Source organism: Sceloporus undulatus, chromosome 7 (assembly GCF_019175285.1).
Source record: "Sceloporus undulatus isolate JIND9_A2432 ecotype Alabama chromosome 7, SceUnd_v1.1, whole genome shotgun sequence".
Lineage (NCBI taxonomy): Eukaryota > Metazoa > Chordata > Lepidosauria > Squamata > Phrynosomatidae > Sceloporus > Sceloporus undulatus.
In genome coordinates, this window is record NC_056528.1 from 44,915,231 (window position 1) to 44,932,471 (window position 17,241).

Consider the following 17,241-nt stretch of genomic DNA (forward strand, 5'->3'; position numbering starts at 1 on the left):
TTAGAGGTATGCTATTTAAATGATGCATGGGTCCTAAGAGTCCGGAGGTCACCCCAAAGCCACACTCCATTCCTAAGCACTGGAGTGCAGCTTTGGTGCAGCTTCCGGATTCTTAGGATGCACATATCATTTAAACAGCATACCTCCAAAGAGACCCGAAGCAGCTTTATTTTGGCAGTCTGTAACAGACCATAGTATGTAATCCAGTTTTGTCAACCTTATTTTTTAGCAGTTGTTGTTGTTGTTAACTGCCCTTGAGTCAGCCCGAATTCAAGGCAACATAGTGGATGACACATTTCCAAGACCCCCTGCCCTCCACTTCCGCTTAGAGTCTGTAGATTCAGGCCCATAGCCTCCCTGGTTGAATCTATCTGGCAGTCTTCCTCTCTTTCTGTTGCTTTCCTCCTTCCTTAGCAATATTGTCTTTTCTAGTGAGTCATGCCTTCTCATAATGTGGTCACAGCACGACAGCCTCAGTTTCGTCATCTTAGCTTCCAGGGATAGTTCAGGTTTAATCTGTTCAAGGACCCATTAGTTTGACTTTTTGACTGTACATGTATTCTCAGCACTCTTCTCCAGTACTGCATCTCAAATGAGTTTCTTTTCTTTCTGCCGGCTTCTTTCACTGTCCAGCTAGCAATCCCCACAGCAAAACATTTGTCTTAAGTGTTGAAATGGACTCCACCCAAAATTTATATGCTCAGCGCCCTCCTGTCTCAGCAGATCCCCAAATTTGCATTGGGAATGCAGTTCCTGCATTCTGGTGTGTCAATCAACAGATTTTTATCACTTTCTCCAGGTGGGCAATAAAAAAGTGCAAGCAGTGTAGTGCAGAGTTGTTGGGTTTTTGTTTGTTTGTTAGTAGGATAAACTGTAAAATAAAAACCAGTAGATGCTTTAATCCAAAATCTACAAAATAGCGATACCTTTATTGGCCAATTAAAATGCACAAAATGCATCATAGAAGCTTTTGAAGCTTCAAAATTCCCAATCACTTTCAGTTCAAGTAACTGTTGAATTGATGGGACTGGATTTCCAGGAAACACATGCAAATCCAGAGTGCCACCACCCTGGAATTGTTCCATTTCATTTCACTGTCATAATTACTTTTCATTTGCATTTTCCCTTCTAGGAAGTTGCATCTCCATCCTTGAAATTGGCACCTTATTCCCAGGGCACTGTCCGGAGGATTATATTGGAGAATCCTGAACAGGTAGGAAAATTGTGTTTGTGTTGTAATAACCTGTGACGATTCTTGTCCTCTATAAGGTAGATCAAAGTTGTTGGATTTGAACCGATCTTAAATCTAATTTGGTATAAGAAATCAGTAAAAAAAAATTCAGTGATGCAAATTTAGAATGCAATCTTAAACATATTTACATGGACAGAAAGAAGTCTGTTTTCAGTAGAAAATAACTCCTAAGTATATAGTGTTCAGTATTGCAGTCTTAATGTTGCAATGTATATATAGTATTGTAACCTTAACCTAAACTGAGAACAGACCTTGACTTACTATCCTAGTTTTTCAATGTTCCAACAAACCAAGACTTGTAAAGGAACCAACAGACCAAGGTTCAGCCAACACACTAAACCCTTTCTGGTTTCTTTAGCTGCTTTCATTAGTGGGAGAAGCCAGGTCTGAATGTATGTAATATGCCAAGATTAACCAGCATTCTGGTTTCCTTTTCTGTATTAATGTGGCTAACACCAGTCTTAGCTTCTGCTTTGAATCATACAAATGCCTGTTTGCAAAATGTACGTTGCTTTTAAACTTGCAGGAGCCACTCTCTCCGCTTCTGAGGGGAGGAAATAATGTGATATACGAAAAGACAATAAGAAAATATGAGCTGCTAAATCCTGATCAGGTAAGAGGCTTTATTTCCTGTATCTTTATGTTATTTTTAAAGGGAAAAAGTAAATTTGATAAGCGTTTTCTTATGTCTTGAGTTGAATTTTGAAAACCTAATAAGAACAGAGCTAGGTTTAGGTTCTCTGAATCCCTAAGTGCTTCTTTTTTTCCTTTCCCCGCAATGTGCTTTCATTTCTGGACACAAAGGAGCACCTGTTTCATTTGGTCACCAACACAAAAGCTTCACTGGCGCCCTTGCAGGGAACACGGTTTGTGCAAAAGATAATGCAAACCCTCCTGTTTACAGATTAAACAGATAGTATTGTCCTACATTCCCCCCTCCCTTTCCCAACTAGTAAAATGTTCCAGCCTTTTTCAAGGTCCGTTTGTGTTTGAGGAGAACATGCTGGGGATGTAGTTTAATGCCTCTTTATAAACCTGTGAGTTAAAATGGGAAGAGTAGATAGGCAGTGCTAGCCTTGAAGTAGTGTCAGTTTTTTCCACAGCAGCAAAGTGCCGCTGGAAACTCCCAAACGTACCTTCTTTCCAGAGGAAGCAGTCGGACGTCTGGTCACACAATAAGTGCCATGGCTCTTCCTTTCTCTAGGAAAGGATTTTCAGTTTCCAGTCTTCATGAGTGGATGCTGCAGTAGCCAAGCCCCATTTCAGATTTCCTGCCAACTGATGTGAAAACATAGGCTAAGAGTCTGCATCGTCAGATGTAAGTGCGACAATGGAGCTCCATCCTTGTATTTTTATCATCATCATCATCATCATCATCATCATCATCATCATCATTGACCAGAATCCTCTATAATAAGTGGAGATATTTGAAAGGATGGTTAATGTGGATAGGACCAGCTTTCCCCAACCAGGTGGCCATTGTGTCACTTCGATTACTAATCCCTCCATTTCCAAACAGCATAATGGTTGGTTTGGAAAGGGTAAAATTACATAATCGGTGAGAGCACTGCATCGTGACCCAATTAAAGTAGATCAGTTGGAACCAGTAAGATTTTCCTAAGTGTTGACTTACTAGTCAACAGCTGATTCACTGTGTCTCCTCTAGTAGGGACTAACAATTTGATTTTGACCTTATACTTCATTTCAGTTCAATTGCCTGAGCTGTTTATTTGTTTATTTGACATTTACCATTACCCTGTTGCAACTTCTCTGTTGATTGTCCTGTTGCTCTGTATCTTAATGTATTTTAATAAGCTGGTCCGGTTGGTAAGTGTTGATGCTGGCACTGTTTTGAGTCTTCCATGAGGCTTCTAGAGTGATGTTGTGCTGGAGTGTGTCAGGGTGAGGGCAACCAAAATGACGAAGGGTCTGGAAACCATGCCATATGAGGAGAGACTTAGGGAGCTGGGTATGTTTAGCCTGGAGAAGAGATGGTTAAGAAGTGATATGATAGCCCTATTTAAGTATTTAAAGGGCTGTCATATTGAAGCTGGAGTAAGCTTGTTTTCTGCTGCTCTAGAGAATAGGACACAATGGAGCAATGGATGCAAGGTACAGGAAAAGAGATTCCACCTCAACATTGGGAAGAACTTCCTGACAGTAAGCGCTGTTTGACAGTGGGACACACTCCCTCTGAGAGTGATGGAGTCTCTTTCCTTGGAGGTCTTTAAACAGAGGCTGGATGGCCATCTGTTGGGGGGTGCTTTGATTGCGAATTCCTGCATGGCAGGGGTTGGACTGGATGGCCCTTGGGATCTCTTCCAACTCGATGAGTCTAAGTTGTTGTTGTTGTTGTTGTTATTATTATTATTATTATTATTATTATGCTTCTGAAGTAAGGTCTTGATTGAATGCAAATCTGGAAAGCCAAGATATGCATATACAGTGGTACCCCGGGATACGAATTACCCAGCTTACGAATTTTTCGGGATACGAAAAAATCCCATAGGGATTTATTGTTTCGGCTTACGAAGGTTTTTTCGGGTTACGAAAAACCCCCGGCGCTGTTTTCAATGGAGCCGCGGCGGAGCCGCGGCTTTTTTTCCATTAGCGCCTATGGCAATTCGGGTTACGAAGGTTTTTCGGGTTACGAAATTAGCCGCGGAACGAATTAATTTCGTAACCTGAGGTACCACTGTATATATTTTAAAATAAAATATACATTGAGATAGCTATTCAGTTCCATAGTATAATTAATGTGTTGTGAAGGATTTAAGCATGGCACATGGTTTGTGCAAGAATTCCACTGAATGACTCAACTCCTTTGAATGAAGAGTAAATGAATTCTATTTTCCTGCAGGAGAAGCAATACCAATATGCTCTCCAGCACACACAGTCTGACCAGTCCCAAATCAGTCAACCGGTGGAACACGTCCAAGTGGTCCAGCATTGCCAGCAGCCCCAGACAAGCAATTGCTATGACATCGGTCCAGTCAGTGTCAATGATGTTGGAAGAGGAACTGTAAAGAAAGTCACCATCCAGCCTTGTGAACCAGTAAGCATGACTCCATTTTTATGTTTCCACAAAGTTTATTCTCTTGCTGTTTCTCATTGTGAATGTACAGTTGTTGCAACTATCCAATAAATGATCTGAGAGCATCTGAGGTTGCAGCCTGGCTAAAGGTAAGCAGGTGGAGCTTGGGCTGAATCTGGTTGGACCCTGAGGTTAGCTTCCACTTCTTCTCTTTGTCTTGTCTTAGTGACAGTAGCAGCAGCAAAGAAGCTAGTCCGTCTGTTAAATGCTGATGCTGGCAGTGTTTTAAGTCCTCCAGGATGCTTCTGGAGTGATGCTGTGTTGGGGCCCCAAAGGCATTGCAGGGGAAATAAAATGGCAGATAGCAACCCCAAGAAGTTGTACAGTAAGCCTTTTGTATCCGCTGGGGTTTAATTTCAGGATTCCCTGTGGATAACAAAATCTGTGGATACTCATGTCTCATTAAATACAATGGCACAGTAAAGCCGTATCTGTAAGGGGGGAAAATCAAGGTTTGCTTTTTGGAATTTATATTTTTGGGGAATGGATGCTTGAATCCTTGCATAAAGAATCTGTGGATACGAAGGGCCAATTGTACTTTAGTCTGAGAGGAGCACCAGGCCCAAGTGAGCAGAGGTGGCATTATAGGTCAACTTGGCAGTAGGGTAGGCATGGACCCTCCTGAGAGCTTGGGCTGCCAGCAGCTCCCAGGTGATGCCAAGCCCTGTTACTGGCCCAGAGGACCTGGTTAGGCACTTGAATGGGACATCACTGGGAGTCTCATGTAAGAACTGGATTTAATCATTTTACTATCCTATCGCTATGGTGGATATCTCTCCAGTGGCACTTACCGTGTCTTTGGAATGGCTGTACCAGAATGCCCAGTTTCAGCATAAATTACTAATATGGATTTCTTTACACCGGGGTGGGTGACCGTGAGAGGCTGTACCCTGAAGAGTTGCACCCCCTCAAAAAAAAACCCTTTATTTCTCCCCAAATGCCCTTAAGAGAATGAGTTTGTTTGATTCTGGCAACATGAAGGTAATTTTGCCAACTCCTTAGCAAGAAGAATGCCCCAATAGCCACAAATTATGAAATTATAGCTACTAAGGTGGAGCACTTGGGAGCAGAAGAAATCTAGATTCTAATTATATGAATGACATGTAGGACTTTGGAGTCTGATGCCTCAAGCATCCAAGAGGCCAAATGCACACCGTGGGAAAAGCCAGAATTGAAATGGGTGGCTTTGCCAAGCCCTCGCATTTCGTTCTTTCGCTCTTTTTTAGCAAGGTGGAGGGATAGAAGAAAGGGAGTTTATTATTCTTTATTATTCATAATTAAGGGTTCCCCCCCTTTTTTTGCTCTTGGCTTTCTTCAAAAATGAAGAGTTTACAGCTGACCTGGCTAGTTTTTGGAGCCCTTGAGCACTGCAGTTGTGAACCTTTATCGTTGCACGTATTTTGTTTTCTCTTCTGGTTCTTCTTATCCTCAAAAAGAAATAAAGTAGTAAGGATTTTGAAGAGTCTGTGATTTCTCTCAGTTCATAATTTTGTTCATTTGTGTAGTCTTCCTCCCAGATTGGGGACAGGACTGTAGCACTTCAGGAAATGACTTTCTAAACAAGCTCTGCTGTATAAGTCAAAATCACTGCAAGCAGAAAACCAGCACAGCAAGGAGTGCGTTAGGCTAGAGATTTTTCTCCCCAGTGTGTTCATTTTTCACTGAAGAGGAATACTTTTAATGCTATAAGGTTCATGAATGGAGTCTAATAGTAAATTGAACTCACCTATTTGAATGACATGGCACTGGCTGGACTCCAGCTTGGAGTCACATGGGTGACTGAGATGGTGACACCTTTGTTTTATTATGGTTCAGTCTACACAAACCTTGTTTCATGCACAAAATTATTAAAGATATTGTGTATAAAATTACCTCCAGGCAATAAGATGTGTATGAAACATGCATGAATTTCATGTTTAGACTTGGATCCCGTCTCCCAAGAAGTCTGATTATGTATATGGAAATATTCTAACATCCCAAAACCTCTGAAATCCAAAACACTTCTGGTCCTAAATATTTCAGATAAGGGAGAATCAACTTGTAATGAGCAAATGCTATTGTATTTTCAAAAGATGCTACATTTGTTCTTTTTTACTTTATTCCAAGGTTCTGGCTGTTATCATAGCAGCTGAATATGTCAATATATTTCTGAGCATGGCTCACAATGTTTTGCTTAACTTAACTTGATATCACTAGGCGTTTACAGCATTCTATGCCTAAGCAAAATGCTTTCTTGAGCATGTTTCTGTCTACTGACTTTTCCTCTTTGTCACTAACAAGGAGTTTAAAAACCCAAATGTGGGAGATCATTCAAAGATGGCACTCCTCATCCATAGCGCTATGGTCCATGGTACTACCTTGGTCTTCTACCATCCCATTAAGATGTAGAGATGTTCATTAACTTCAGATGACAGTGTGCACATAGCAATGAGGACCGTTGGGAACTAGCTGTCAGAAAGACAACTTTCACTCTTCCCAGTGTCATCTTTTCAATGGAAATGGCTCACATTAATTTGGATCATTCAAATTTGTCCTTTAGCGATCTATTGAGTCAGTGGGTAAAAACTTAACTAGTGATGAATACCATAGATTTAAGACTTATCTGTATTTGCTTATCTGTTCCTTGAGGCAATGGATCTCAACTTGACAGGTCACCAGATGATGTTGGACTGCAATTCCCAGAATTCTTCACCATTAGCCAGGATGGATGGGGCTTCTGGGAGTAAAAGTTCAGCAACATCTAGAGACCTCCAGTTTGGGAACCACAGCCCAAAATTCATAATAATCTGGGTGTCCGTAGGGTAACTATAATTGGGCCTTTCTTTTCTTTTTAAAATAACCACAACATCCTTGATATTAGTCAGTATTTGTCAACAATGAAATTCATTATGAAATCAGTGGAAACAGTCAGAAAACAATACACAGCAATACATGCACTGCAGAGTCTTAGCAGTCAGTGTACTGTAACACTAAGAGGCCAGGGAAGGAGCAGAGTCTTCCATTGACAGTGTAGACATCGCATGCAAGACATCCTTCTAGAGTTCAGTGTGGTGCAGAGTTGATATGAGTTAGTATTTATGAACTCAGTAAAATGAACCCATTTTTCAGTAAAGATGTTTGCAAGTTTGTATGTTGTCTCAAAGCTTTTCCATAAGCCAAGTACAAGCTGGTGAGCTTTCAGTGAACAGTTAGCTGGTTGCAAAGAGTTTGGAGTACCAAGAAAGGACCTTTTCCATGGATGCAGGGTCTATGGAATGCCCTAACCATGGCAGGCTTCTTTTCTGCCTATATTATGGTCTTTTCTCCAGCAGACGAAGATTTTGTTTTGCTCTCCCAGGCATTTTGAGAACTGCTTTTAGTGCTTTTAAGTCTTAGGATCTAATTCTGGCTTTGTTTGGGTTTAGCACTGCAGTCTCGTGACTCTTTGCTGCTGGTTTTATGTTGGGTTTGATTATATGCTGTCTCCAGTTACTGTTTTGTTCTTTGTACCTTATATTTTAAATATATTGCACATCACCCAGAGAACTCTGGTAATGGGGCTGGGTACAGTCTATAAGTGAAATGAATAAATGAATCATAGCACAGAAACAAGTTAGTTTACTGCTGTATAATGTAAAACATAGGAGCGTCAAATATAGAAATGGCTCCGTCTGTAGAAACATGAAAACGAATTCATCAAGGTATTAGCCTGTGGGGAGCAAGCAATGAACACAGCATGATTAAAAAGAAGAATAGCAGTGCCCCACATTAGCAGTTCACATGCTGATCATTCAAAGCTGTTTATGGTGCATTATTATTGTCCTTTAAAGTGTTGTATTTTATTATTTATTGTATTAGGTGACATGTGTTCAGGAGCAAAACGACCAGCTGGATTCCCGGTACTTTGGCGAGCTTCTTGCAGAGCTGCACCACAAGAGCAATGAACTGCACAACTTTTTACTCCAGCATGTTGAAAAACTAGGAGGAAGGTACGCCTGAATGTAATACTGAGATTGTCTTGCAAAGTTTTCTGGGAGGAGAGCTGGTTGGTCAAGAATCGACGTATCCACGGGTCAATTTAAGTACTGTACTTTAATTCTAATTGTAACAAGGGAACCACCCTCTAGTGAAAGGTCAGAATATAATATGTCCCTTCTACTCTCTCATCCAGCCTTTAGTGTGAATACAAATAGTTATATCTCCTGGAATTTTGTAAGTTCTTTGGCATCGTTTTCTTTTGCTTCATCTTTTAGGACTTTTTTACATGCCGTTAGGTTTTATCCTTAACTTATCCACTGGTCATATCAAAATCCATAATTTTGGCCCCAAAACCTGCCCTTAACTTATACATGAGGTCGACTTATAGTCACGTATATACGGTATTGTACTTGTGTCGCTGTGAAAAACAACTTTGAAAGTTACAGCTATAGCACAAAAAGCATGAATGTATCCCTCAATAAGTTATAATTGTAATGTAGTGTGGATGCACTTTGGGGAAGGAGGTTGATTTGAAGCAACCAGTTACCTCCAAGCTCTGCACAATAAGCAAAATAAGCACAGCTAGTGAATGGTTTGAGGGCTCTTGGTATATTTACCAGATAATGTGTAATTATAGTGACATGTATTTTTCCTGGTTCAGGAGTGTGGAATCCTCAGTCCGCCCAGATTTTTTGAGCAACAGCTCCCACAGTCCTTTGTCCTTTGCTGGGCTGATGGGCATTGCAGTCCAAAACACCTGGGACCCATAGGCATTGTAGCCAAAACAGGCCCCCCCACCCCAGTCTAGTTGTGATTGTAAAAACAAAAATGTTTGTTGTTAGAAGGAACATCTTATATATAGCTACATGATCCAAGACGGAATCAGAGAAATGCTAACCATATGGATCTGATGAATGATTATTCATTGGGCTTGAAAATGTTCTATGCTAATGTTACTTTATATGATTCTTTTACAGGACATATGAAATTGACTTGCTCAGTCAAGTAAGTCCTCCAAATGTTTCCGTTGTCTCTGGTCCATGGTCTAAATATCCTGGCCTCTGGTCAGCTGCTTTGTGATTAAAATCTCAAACATAGCAAAGAAACAACCATTTTGCCATGCTTAAGCTAAAAGACTTTCCACTGGAAGGATGTTAATTAATTTGATGAGTCGGCTTATTCTGTATCCTAAACATTTAATATTAAACGTTCTGATTTTTTTCAAATTAAGTTCCCACTCCTAAGATGTGACTTTATTATTTTTATTATTTTGCTTCTCCCACATTATTGTTAATGCCAGCGTGGCATGAATAGTTTGCTATGCATTGATTGCCATTTCCGAAAGCACATTTTTGCAAAACTGTGTCACAGCAGAATGTGACCACAATAGCAATTGCTATTAAAACTCAGCCAATGCTTTGGTGGCTGTCTATGTTGTAGGAGGTTGATAGAGTGCCTTCCTGCACCATAGAGTAGCCTCCGAGGGTCTCCTTCCCTTCTGGTTGGGAAGGCAGAAGAAAGGCAAAGATAATGGGGTTTTGTGGGACGGTGGTAAACTCCACAGATACAACAGGGCCATGCTGAATATCACTGTCCAAAGGATGTGAGCTACCTATACTATTATGTATCAGTTTCCTAATAGCCGTACATTCTCTTAACTAGTAAGACCATTTATAAACGTACAGGATAAGAACTGATACGTATTCTCTTTCCTTTTAAAAATCCAGGCAGAAGATATTGAGAGTTTGATCCCCAAAGGGGTTTCAGAATCAACCAAGCAGCAGATCCGTTACCTGCTGGAGGTATGTCTGTGTAACGAACCACCTTTCTATTGTGGCAGGTGCTTGGGACTTTGGTTATCCCACCGCTGCCACCTGTGTTTTGTATTGTGAGTAGCGTGGTCTTAACTCAAGTCCAGGCGTGTCCTTCTTGGATCAAACAAATAAAACTTTATTTACAAGAAGGTTTAACAGTGTTGGTTTTAATATGATATCTTATGTAATTGTTACTTTCTACTTTGTTATAGTTACCATTGGTTTTATAACTCTTTAGCTAAATCACCAGTTTCTTATAACTAAGATTCACTCAATCCTTCTATTAAGTTCCTCTCTTAAACTTAGACCTAACTGTCACCAAAGCTAACACTATCCCGCAGGATATCACACTCCAGCCACTCTCTTTCCTAGAGTCCTGGAAGTATAACGGTAGGGAGCCCTTTCCCACTCAGACTCTACCCCTAACCGTCCTTCTCTATATCTCTGGAACCCTCGCTCTCAGGATCCCAAGCCCCAACTGACTATTTCCTCAGGAACTCATGGAACCCAGTCCTTTCTTGGACTCAACTGTTCCATCAACTGTCAAAACCCAACAGTCAACTTCCAAATGTCAAAACCAACGGACACATGGAATGTGCAAAAGTCCCAGCCCACATTCTATTAGCTGGACCTCAGCTGCACCACAGTCTGTTGGTGACAAATCCACAAAAATGGAGGGAATTGGGGTGCTTGGTTTTCCCGAAAGTAAAAAGGTGTCATTTTTGTCCCCTTTACATTCGCTTTATTTTCGCGTTATTTCTGTTTTGCAGAAACGTCCTGTTAAAAAACCTCCCACATTTGCGGGGTTTTTCTACTTTAAATCTTCTTTAAATCCCATTTCTGAGTGGGACTCCTCTAATGTCATACTTTGACAAGTCACCTTAGACAAGTCACAGACTCTCAGCCTCAGATTAAGCAAGGGCAAACCCCTCTGAATAAATACTGCCAAGAAAGCTGCATAATAGGCTTGTCTTAGGGTTACCGTAAGTCAGAAATGACTCAAAGGCACAGAACAACAACCACCACTGAAAGGATTATGAAATAAATGTACTTTCCATTTTCTTTCTTAGATGAGAGTAACAGCTGATAAGTCGATGAGGCTTGTGCTTGCTACATTCAACAACCTTCGAGAGGAACTGGTCCATCTTCAGGATGACTTAGGGGTAGGTAACTGTGTCCATCCCTTGTTCTCCATGAATGCTTGCTTAAAGCTATTTCAAGTACTCCAATGGAACTCTTCACATTTTCCCATGTTGAATGGCAAGGCCATAGTGGTACCAGTATTTAAAACTCTCCTTGATTCCAAAGTATCTTTTCCATGAGGTGTGTACCTGAGAAACACAACCCTTCATGCAATAAGAGAAATGGCCTCAACATTTAAATTAGCATGCGTTTTACTTAGACAGCCAGTATGGTGCATTGGTTTGGATGTTGGGCTATGACTGTAGACCAGTGTTCGATTCTCTGCTTGGCCATGAAACCCACTGGGTGACCCTGGCCAAGTCACAGGCTCTCAGCCTCAGGGAAAGGCAATGGCAAACCTCCTCTGAACAAATCTTGCGAAGAAAACCCCATCATAGGTTTGCCTTAGGATTGTCATAAGTAAGGAACAACTTGAAGGCATATAACAACAACGTTTTACTTAGATGGCTTTTTGGTTTTTCTGAAGTACAGTGTAGAAGGAGTAGTGGGAATCTCCTTTGAAGGTTTTATAGCCATGTTTTAGGAGTGCCTGAATGCATAGCATTTAATGGTCTGAGGGTCTTGTGTTTGTCCACTCAGCTATGTAAACCCACTGGGTGACCCTTGGCAACTTTCTCAGCCCCAGAGGATGGCAATGGCAAATCCCCTCTGAAGACACTTGCCAAGATCCCTGTGATAGATTCGCTTAGGGTCATCATAAGTCAGAAATGATTTGAAGGCACACAACATCAGCAGCTGTGTAGGGCAGAAGGTTGGACAAGATACTGTCTTACCCAGCTTTGTGATTCTGCAATACTCCTTCCCATGAAGAAGGAAAGTTCCTTGGGAAAGAACATGAAGAGAACCAGAAATGGTCCATACTACTATAGTGCAAAAAGAGTTTCAGATTTTCCCAGTCCTGTACACAATCTGCTTGGATCAATATGTGGCTTGGAAATGGCCACTGATGAAACACTGGGTTGTACTCTATTTCTTCTAATTTCATGTACATTTACTGGTTTTTGTTTTGGAAAGTTTGGCTCCACTGTCCATTTGGTACTGAGATTTTACTGTGAACTCACTTCTCTGGGGAACAAACACACATTTCTGAAATAGCTTTTGTAATGTCTGCTGTTCATTAATATAAGACAGACTCACAAGCTGATAAGACTCCAAAGGCAAGAGGCAAGATTATATTTCTTCATCTAAACATTGTGGACAAGGTCTGGCAAATGCAAGATCCTCAGTCCATTAAATACTCTCTGTGTGTATGTGCCTTCAGGTCCCCTGTTGACCCCTTGGCCACCCAAAATACACCCTTTTCCCTCTGATTAGAATTTGGCATTCCCTGTGTCTGTCATTGCAACATATGTACATATGAATATGAAATAGTGTTAACCCCCTCCCCTCCCAATCTTTTGGCTTTCCAGAGACTAGAAATGGACAAGTCATTGCTTGAGAAAGATCTGGCTTTTAAAGAATCTCAAGTAAAAGAATATGAAACACTTTTGGCATCTGTGCGAGAGAATAATCGCCAACAACAGGTAAAGCTCTTTGAATGAAACAGCAACTCGTTAATTAAATATTCTCAGCTAAGAATAATCCTGGTGCACGAAGTTTTGTATATTACTGCTAAACATTTGAGGAACCTCTGAATTAAGGAACTGTATGGGTGGGCAGATGCTGATCCTATTTGCCATACTTTTGGGGAAAGATGCCAAGGTTGTCTTTACAATATGGCAGTTGCAACAGAGCTCTGAAGGTGAGTTTGTACATTTGGCAAAACCAAGGAGTGAAACTTTCCCCAGGTTGTATTGTTTTTGTGAAGGTTGTCTGTTTGAATGGGTGATTTGTAGCCTTGGGGCTAAAATCTGATCAGTTCAGATCTGGCAAAAGAGCACCTCTAGGAGCCACTTGGGTAGTGGTGTATCAAGAGGAAGGACAGAGAAAACGAAGTTGCCCCCATGACCATTACACAACCCACAGTAGATTGCTCCAGAGGGTATATAGCTCTTGATGGAAAAAGGTTGCCCTGATCCTCAGGAAAGAACCATTACTCATGCACATAATATTTAGATTTCAATTCATTATTACAGTCTAGAGACCCAGCAGTGATCCATAAATCAGCAAAATCAAATGGAATGCTTAGTTGTCTAAACTTGCTTGCTTTTTCATTGTGTGTTCACAGCAAGCCCTTAGAGAATATACTTTGAAATGCCGTTCCCTAGAAGAGCAGCTTCTGTCTATCCGGCACAATGACGGAGAGCGGGAGTTCCGGCTGAAGGACCTTGAGTACAACAAACGGACTTTGGAGCAAGAAATCCAGAATCTGAAACTCCAGGTAAAGGCAGGCTGGCTGTTGTTCTTACTAGTGTTGGGTTTGAAATTCTGAAAGCTGGGCTTCAAAGTCAGGGTGGAAGGAGGTTTGTGCGAAAACAGATTTAAGAGCAGGATAGTTCCAGGGTCCTACCCTATTACACAACACTCTTATCTATCCACTAGCTAGTCTGTAGTTCATCTGTTGCTGGAGTGCTCTTCTCATTGGCAGTCAACAAAGTCTACTGTATTCAATGAGGCACGTAGTAGTTTGAATGTTGGACTATGACTCTGGAAATCAGGGTTTGATTCCCTGCTCAATCATTAAAAAAATCATTTAAAAAACTCACTGGGTGACTATGGGCAAATCACATACTCTCAACCTCAGAGGATGGCAATGTCAAACCCCCTTTGAAGAAACCTGCCAAGAAAACCCTATGATAGGTTTTGACCTGGAGGCACACAAACAAAAATGAATTGGAGGCACACAACAACAACAGCACCACTTTCCCCATTGATGCATGTGTGATAGGTTCCTTCCAAAGCAGTTTCGATATTTAAGCAGTCACATGGTGCAAGCGGACTTGATTCGGTTCCTAATAATGGTGGCACCATTTTACTTATGCTTTACAGAAATAATTTACTGAAAGGCATGCTGGTCTGATGTGATTAATGTAAGGCAACATACAGTGGTTTTAAGAATAGAGGGTTCCCATGTTGGTGAATGTGATGCTGGTTTATGGATCTTTAGAGGCATTTCTATTTCAAAAGTTGAAACTGAAAAACTGCAACCCTTTTCCACCGGCACAGGCTTCTTCTAATCCTTTGGGTCAGACCACCACCGATGAACTCTCCAGCCGCTATGTGGAGATGATCAACCAACTCAGAGAGGATAAAGACAGAGAGATACGCAATCTGAGGGTATGTTGCTGTTATATGTTCTTTCAGATATACTTGGTGGGGAAGGAAGAGTCCATAGCAAATGTCTTCAGTGCATTTGCCCATCGGGGCCAAAATGGACATCACTTTGGGAAATCTATGACTGAATCTCTTTCTTATATATAATACAGTACGGTACAATGTGATAGACAATACAAAATAAGTATCAGTTAATAGTAGCAATTAGTTTGGGTTGAGCTTGATCAGTTTTTCCCCTCCTAGTCCCAGTTAAGCGATTTCCAGAGGGATTTCTCAAGGAAGCAAGGGACTGACCTCGATCTTCAGATGAGACTGCAAGAATTGACTTTAAGGCTGGAAGAGAGAGAGGCTTGCATTAAGCAGCAAGAAGAGGTAAGTAGCATTGCTAGATAGCCTTTTGCTCTCATCCTGTATAGCTCTTCTTATGTCCCTATGTTCAGTGGCTGTATGTATGATGAAGTCTGGATCTAGCCCTATGAAGTAAATGAGATGTGCTATGCAATTTCGGGCATATTTATTTGGAAGTACGTTCCTTTGGCAAGTCACATACTCTAAGCCTCAGAGGAAGGCAAAGACAAACCCTCTCTGAACAAATCTTGGCAAGAAAATTTTGCCATAGGGTTGCCATAAATCAGAAATGACTTGAAGGCACACCACAAGGTCCACTATGTTCAGTGAGGCACACTTTCTTGGACGTGTATTTAGAATTGCACCTTCATCATAGCTAATATGTATAGCATTAAGACCAACAGGATTTAAGCCCAGTTAATTTTCCCTAGGTTGGGACCCTGTTGTGAAATGGCCCTTAATGTTAAGAATTCATGTGGCTTAGGGCCACTTCACATGAGGATAGGGGTCTTGGCTTAACTTGGCTTTTGAACCTGGCTTAACTTTAAACTCACCAGATTGGAGTACTGAATATTGTATTTAATGTGTTGATGTATCATGAAAAAGAGCCTGAAACTGCTTTCCCCTCTCTTAAATCTCCCCAGGAACTCTTCAGATTGAGGCAAGACAAACTAGCAGTCAGTCCATCCCAAGGAGTAACAAAGACAATCATCACTAAAAAGTAATGCTATTGCTTGATGTTTTCATTATTATTGTTGTTGTTGATATTTCATACCATTCGTGTCATGGTACTTTACAGAGGAAAGAGAATAGGTCCCTGTCCCTGAGGAACTCAAGAAAACTGTTGAGATAAAAATAGTTTCTGGGCTGTTATTTCTTCCCTGTTCAAGTAATTGTATGCAAACTATTTTTGTTGGGAGGGGAGGGCAAGATGGCATTGGAATGATAGATGTTTTAATGAGTTCCAATATCTTCAGGTTTCCCTTCCCTGGTTGTTTGGTCAAAACTCCACAAAGGGAATACTGTACCTTTATTGACCAGTGAAAATGTACAAAACACACAAGGCAAGCTTTCAAAGCTCCATAGGCTTTGTCGGCAGGCAAAAGATTTTTTTTAAAACATCATATAGGAAAAGAAAGTCTGAACTGATGTGAAGGCACACAACAGCAGCCAAGATCTTGGGGTTAGCAGGTTGAGGAAAGTTGATGTATGGCATGAAAGTAAGGGGAGTTTGTGCTGTAAAATTTATTTGATTGGCCTACCTTTCATCTGTATTTACAAAATACCAAGAGGGTAAGGGAGGTTGCAGTCTTAACTTTAGTACAAGGTGAAAAGCAGAAGAGGAGGGAAACAGAGGCAGTATGGGAAAACGTGGAAGGAGTCTGTGGTTGTATTGGCTCCATGGTTTTAGGCTTAGTTATAAGATGAGGGATAGAGGAAACTGCTTTATACTAAGCCAGACCATGCAGCAATCTCTACACTGCCTGTCAATAGCACCAGGTAATGCAAGGAGTTGAACACGTATGAAAGAAAACCAGAAGACTTTGGAACTTGTTTCCAGAGAAGTCAGCATCTAAAAATAGCCAGATAGCTAATTTACCTTTTAAATAGACGCAGGTGGGTAAAAACAAGGGTGCATTGTAGGACCAAAGGGTCTGGAGTTAATTTTTGGCTTTCTCCCTGCTGACTGAATTGTAATTTGCATCTGTTGTAGCTATTGTGTGTATTTAATTTGTATTCTGCCTAAAGAGATCAAGTAGTCACAGTGGTTCTCTTCTTTTTCTACTTTATCCTCATACCAATATTGTAAGTTAGATTAGGGTGAGATAACAAAACAGAATAAAGACAGAAATATGTCAAGTAAAGAATAGAAAGGCAGAACCATTTGTAAACCAATGAGGAAGCATTGCAGGGTAACACACTGTTCTGTCCTGCTGTAGCCAAAATTAATACAGATAACTATGTTCATATTTAGCTTACTTTAACCTTGAAATGGTTGGGCCCTATGCATGTTTTTCCTTATGAGGTGTCTACAATCCCTGTGCATTATAGTAATGGAGATTTTATCTGCACTAGGCAGACCTGGCAGAAGAGGATTCTTTCTTTCTTTCCTTCTCTTTACCCCACTGAAGCCATTTAAAGTGCAGAATTGTTAAATACCGAGAACATTCTGTGCCGCCTTTCAGCAGCAGTGCTGATCAATGCTTTTTGAATGACAGGTACAGGAATCAATATCCCATCCTTGGCCTCTTGTCTGATGACTACAAAGTTACGTCACCCGTCAAGGAATCTCAAACGATTGTTATTGAAAAAACTGGGGAAATGTGGAAGCAGGTGAGTAATTTAGAGGGGAAGGTTGG

The 17,241-nt window shown here is 40.9% G+C and overlaps 1 protein-coding gene across 4 annotated transcripts in view; it reads left to right on the top strand.

The window, feature by feature from the left end:
* Window positions 1-17,241, top strand: part of POF1B (POF1B actin binding protein) — a 39,584-nt gene that overhangs the window by 17,574 nt on the left and 4,769 nt on the right. For 2 of the 4 annotated variants that reach the window (XM_042479610.1, XM_042479609.1), the window contains exons 2-14: window positions 1,133-1,213; window positions 1,779-1,865; window positions 4,113-4,307; window positions 8,184-8,314; window positions 9,281-9,308; window positions 10,031-10,105; window positions 11,188-11,280; window positions 12,730-12,843; window positions 13,488-13,640; window positions 14,426-14,536; window positions 14,777-14,905; window positions 15,526-15,602; window positions 17,101-17,215. In XM_042479610.1, the coding sequence (XP_042335544.1) occupies window positions 1,133-1,213; window positions 1,779-1,865; window positions 4,113-4,307; window positions 8,184-8,314; window positions 9,281-9,308; window positions 10,031-10,105; window positions 11,188-11,280; window positions 12,730-12,843; window positions 13,488-13,640; window positions 14,426-14,536; window positions 14,777-14,905; window positions 15,526-15,602; window positions 17,101-17,215 (1,389 nt within the window). The remainder of the gene's footprint in view (window positions 1-1,132; window positions 1,214-1,778; window positions 1,866-4,112; window positions 4,308-8,183; window positions 8,315-9,280; window positions 9,309-10,030; window positions 10,106-11,187; window positions 11,281-12,729; window positions 12,844-13,487; window positions 13,641-14,425; window positions 14,537-14,776; window positions 14,906-15,525; window positions 15,603-17,100; window positions 17,216-17,241) is intronic. The other 2 variants (XR_006105045.1, XR_006105044.1) reach the window with 1 other exon arrangement.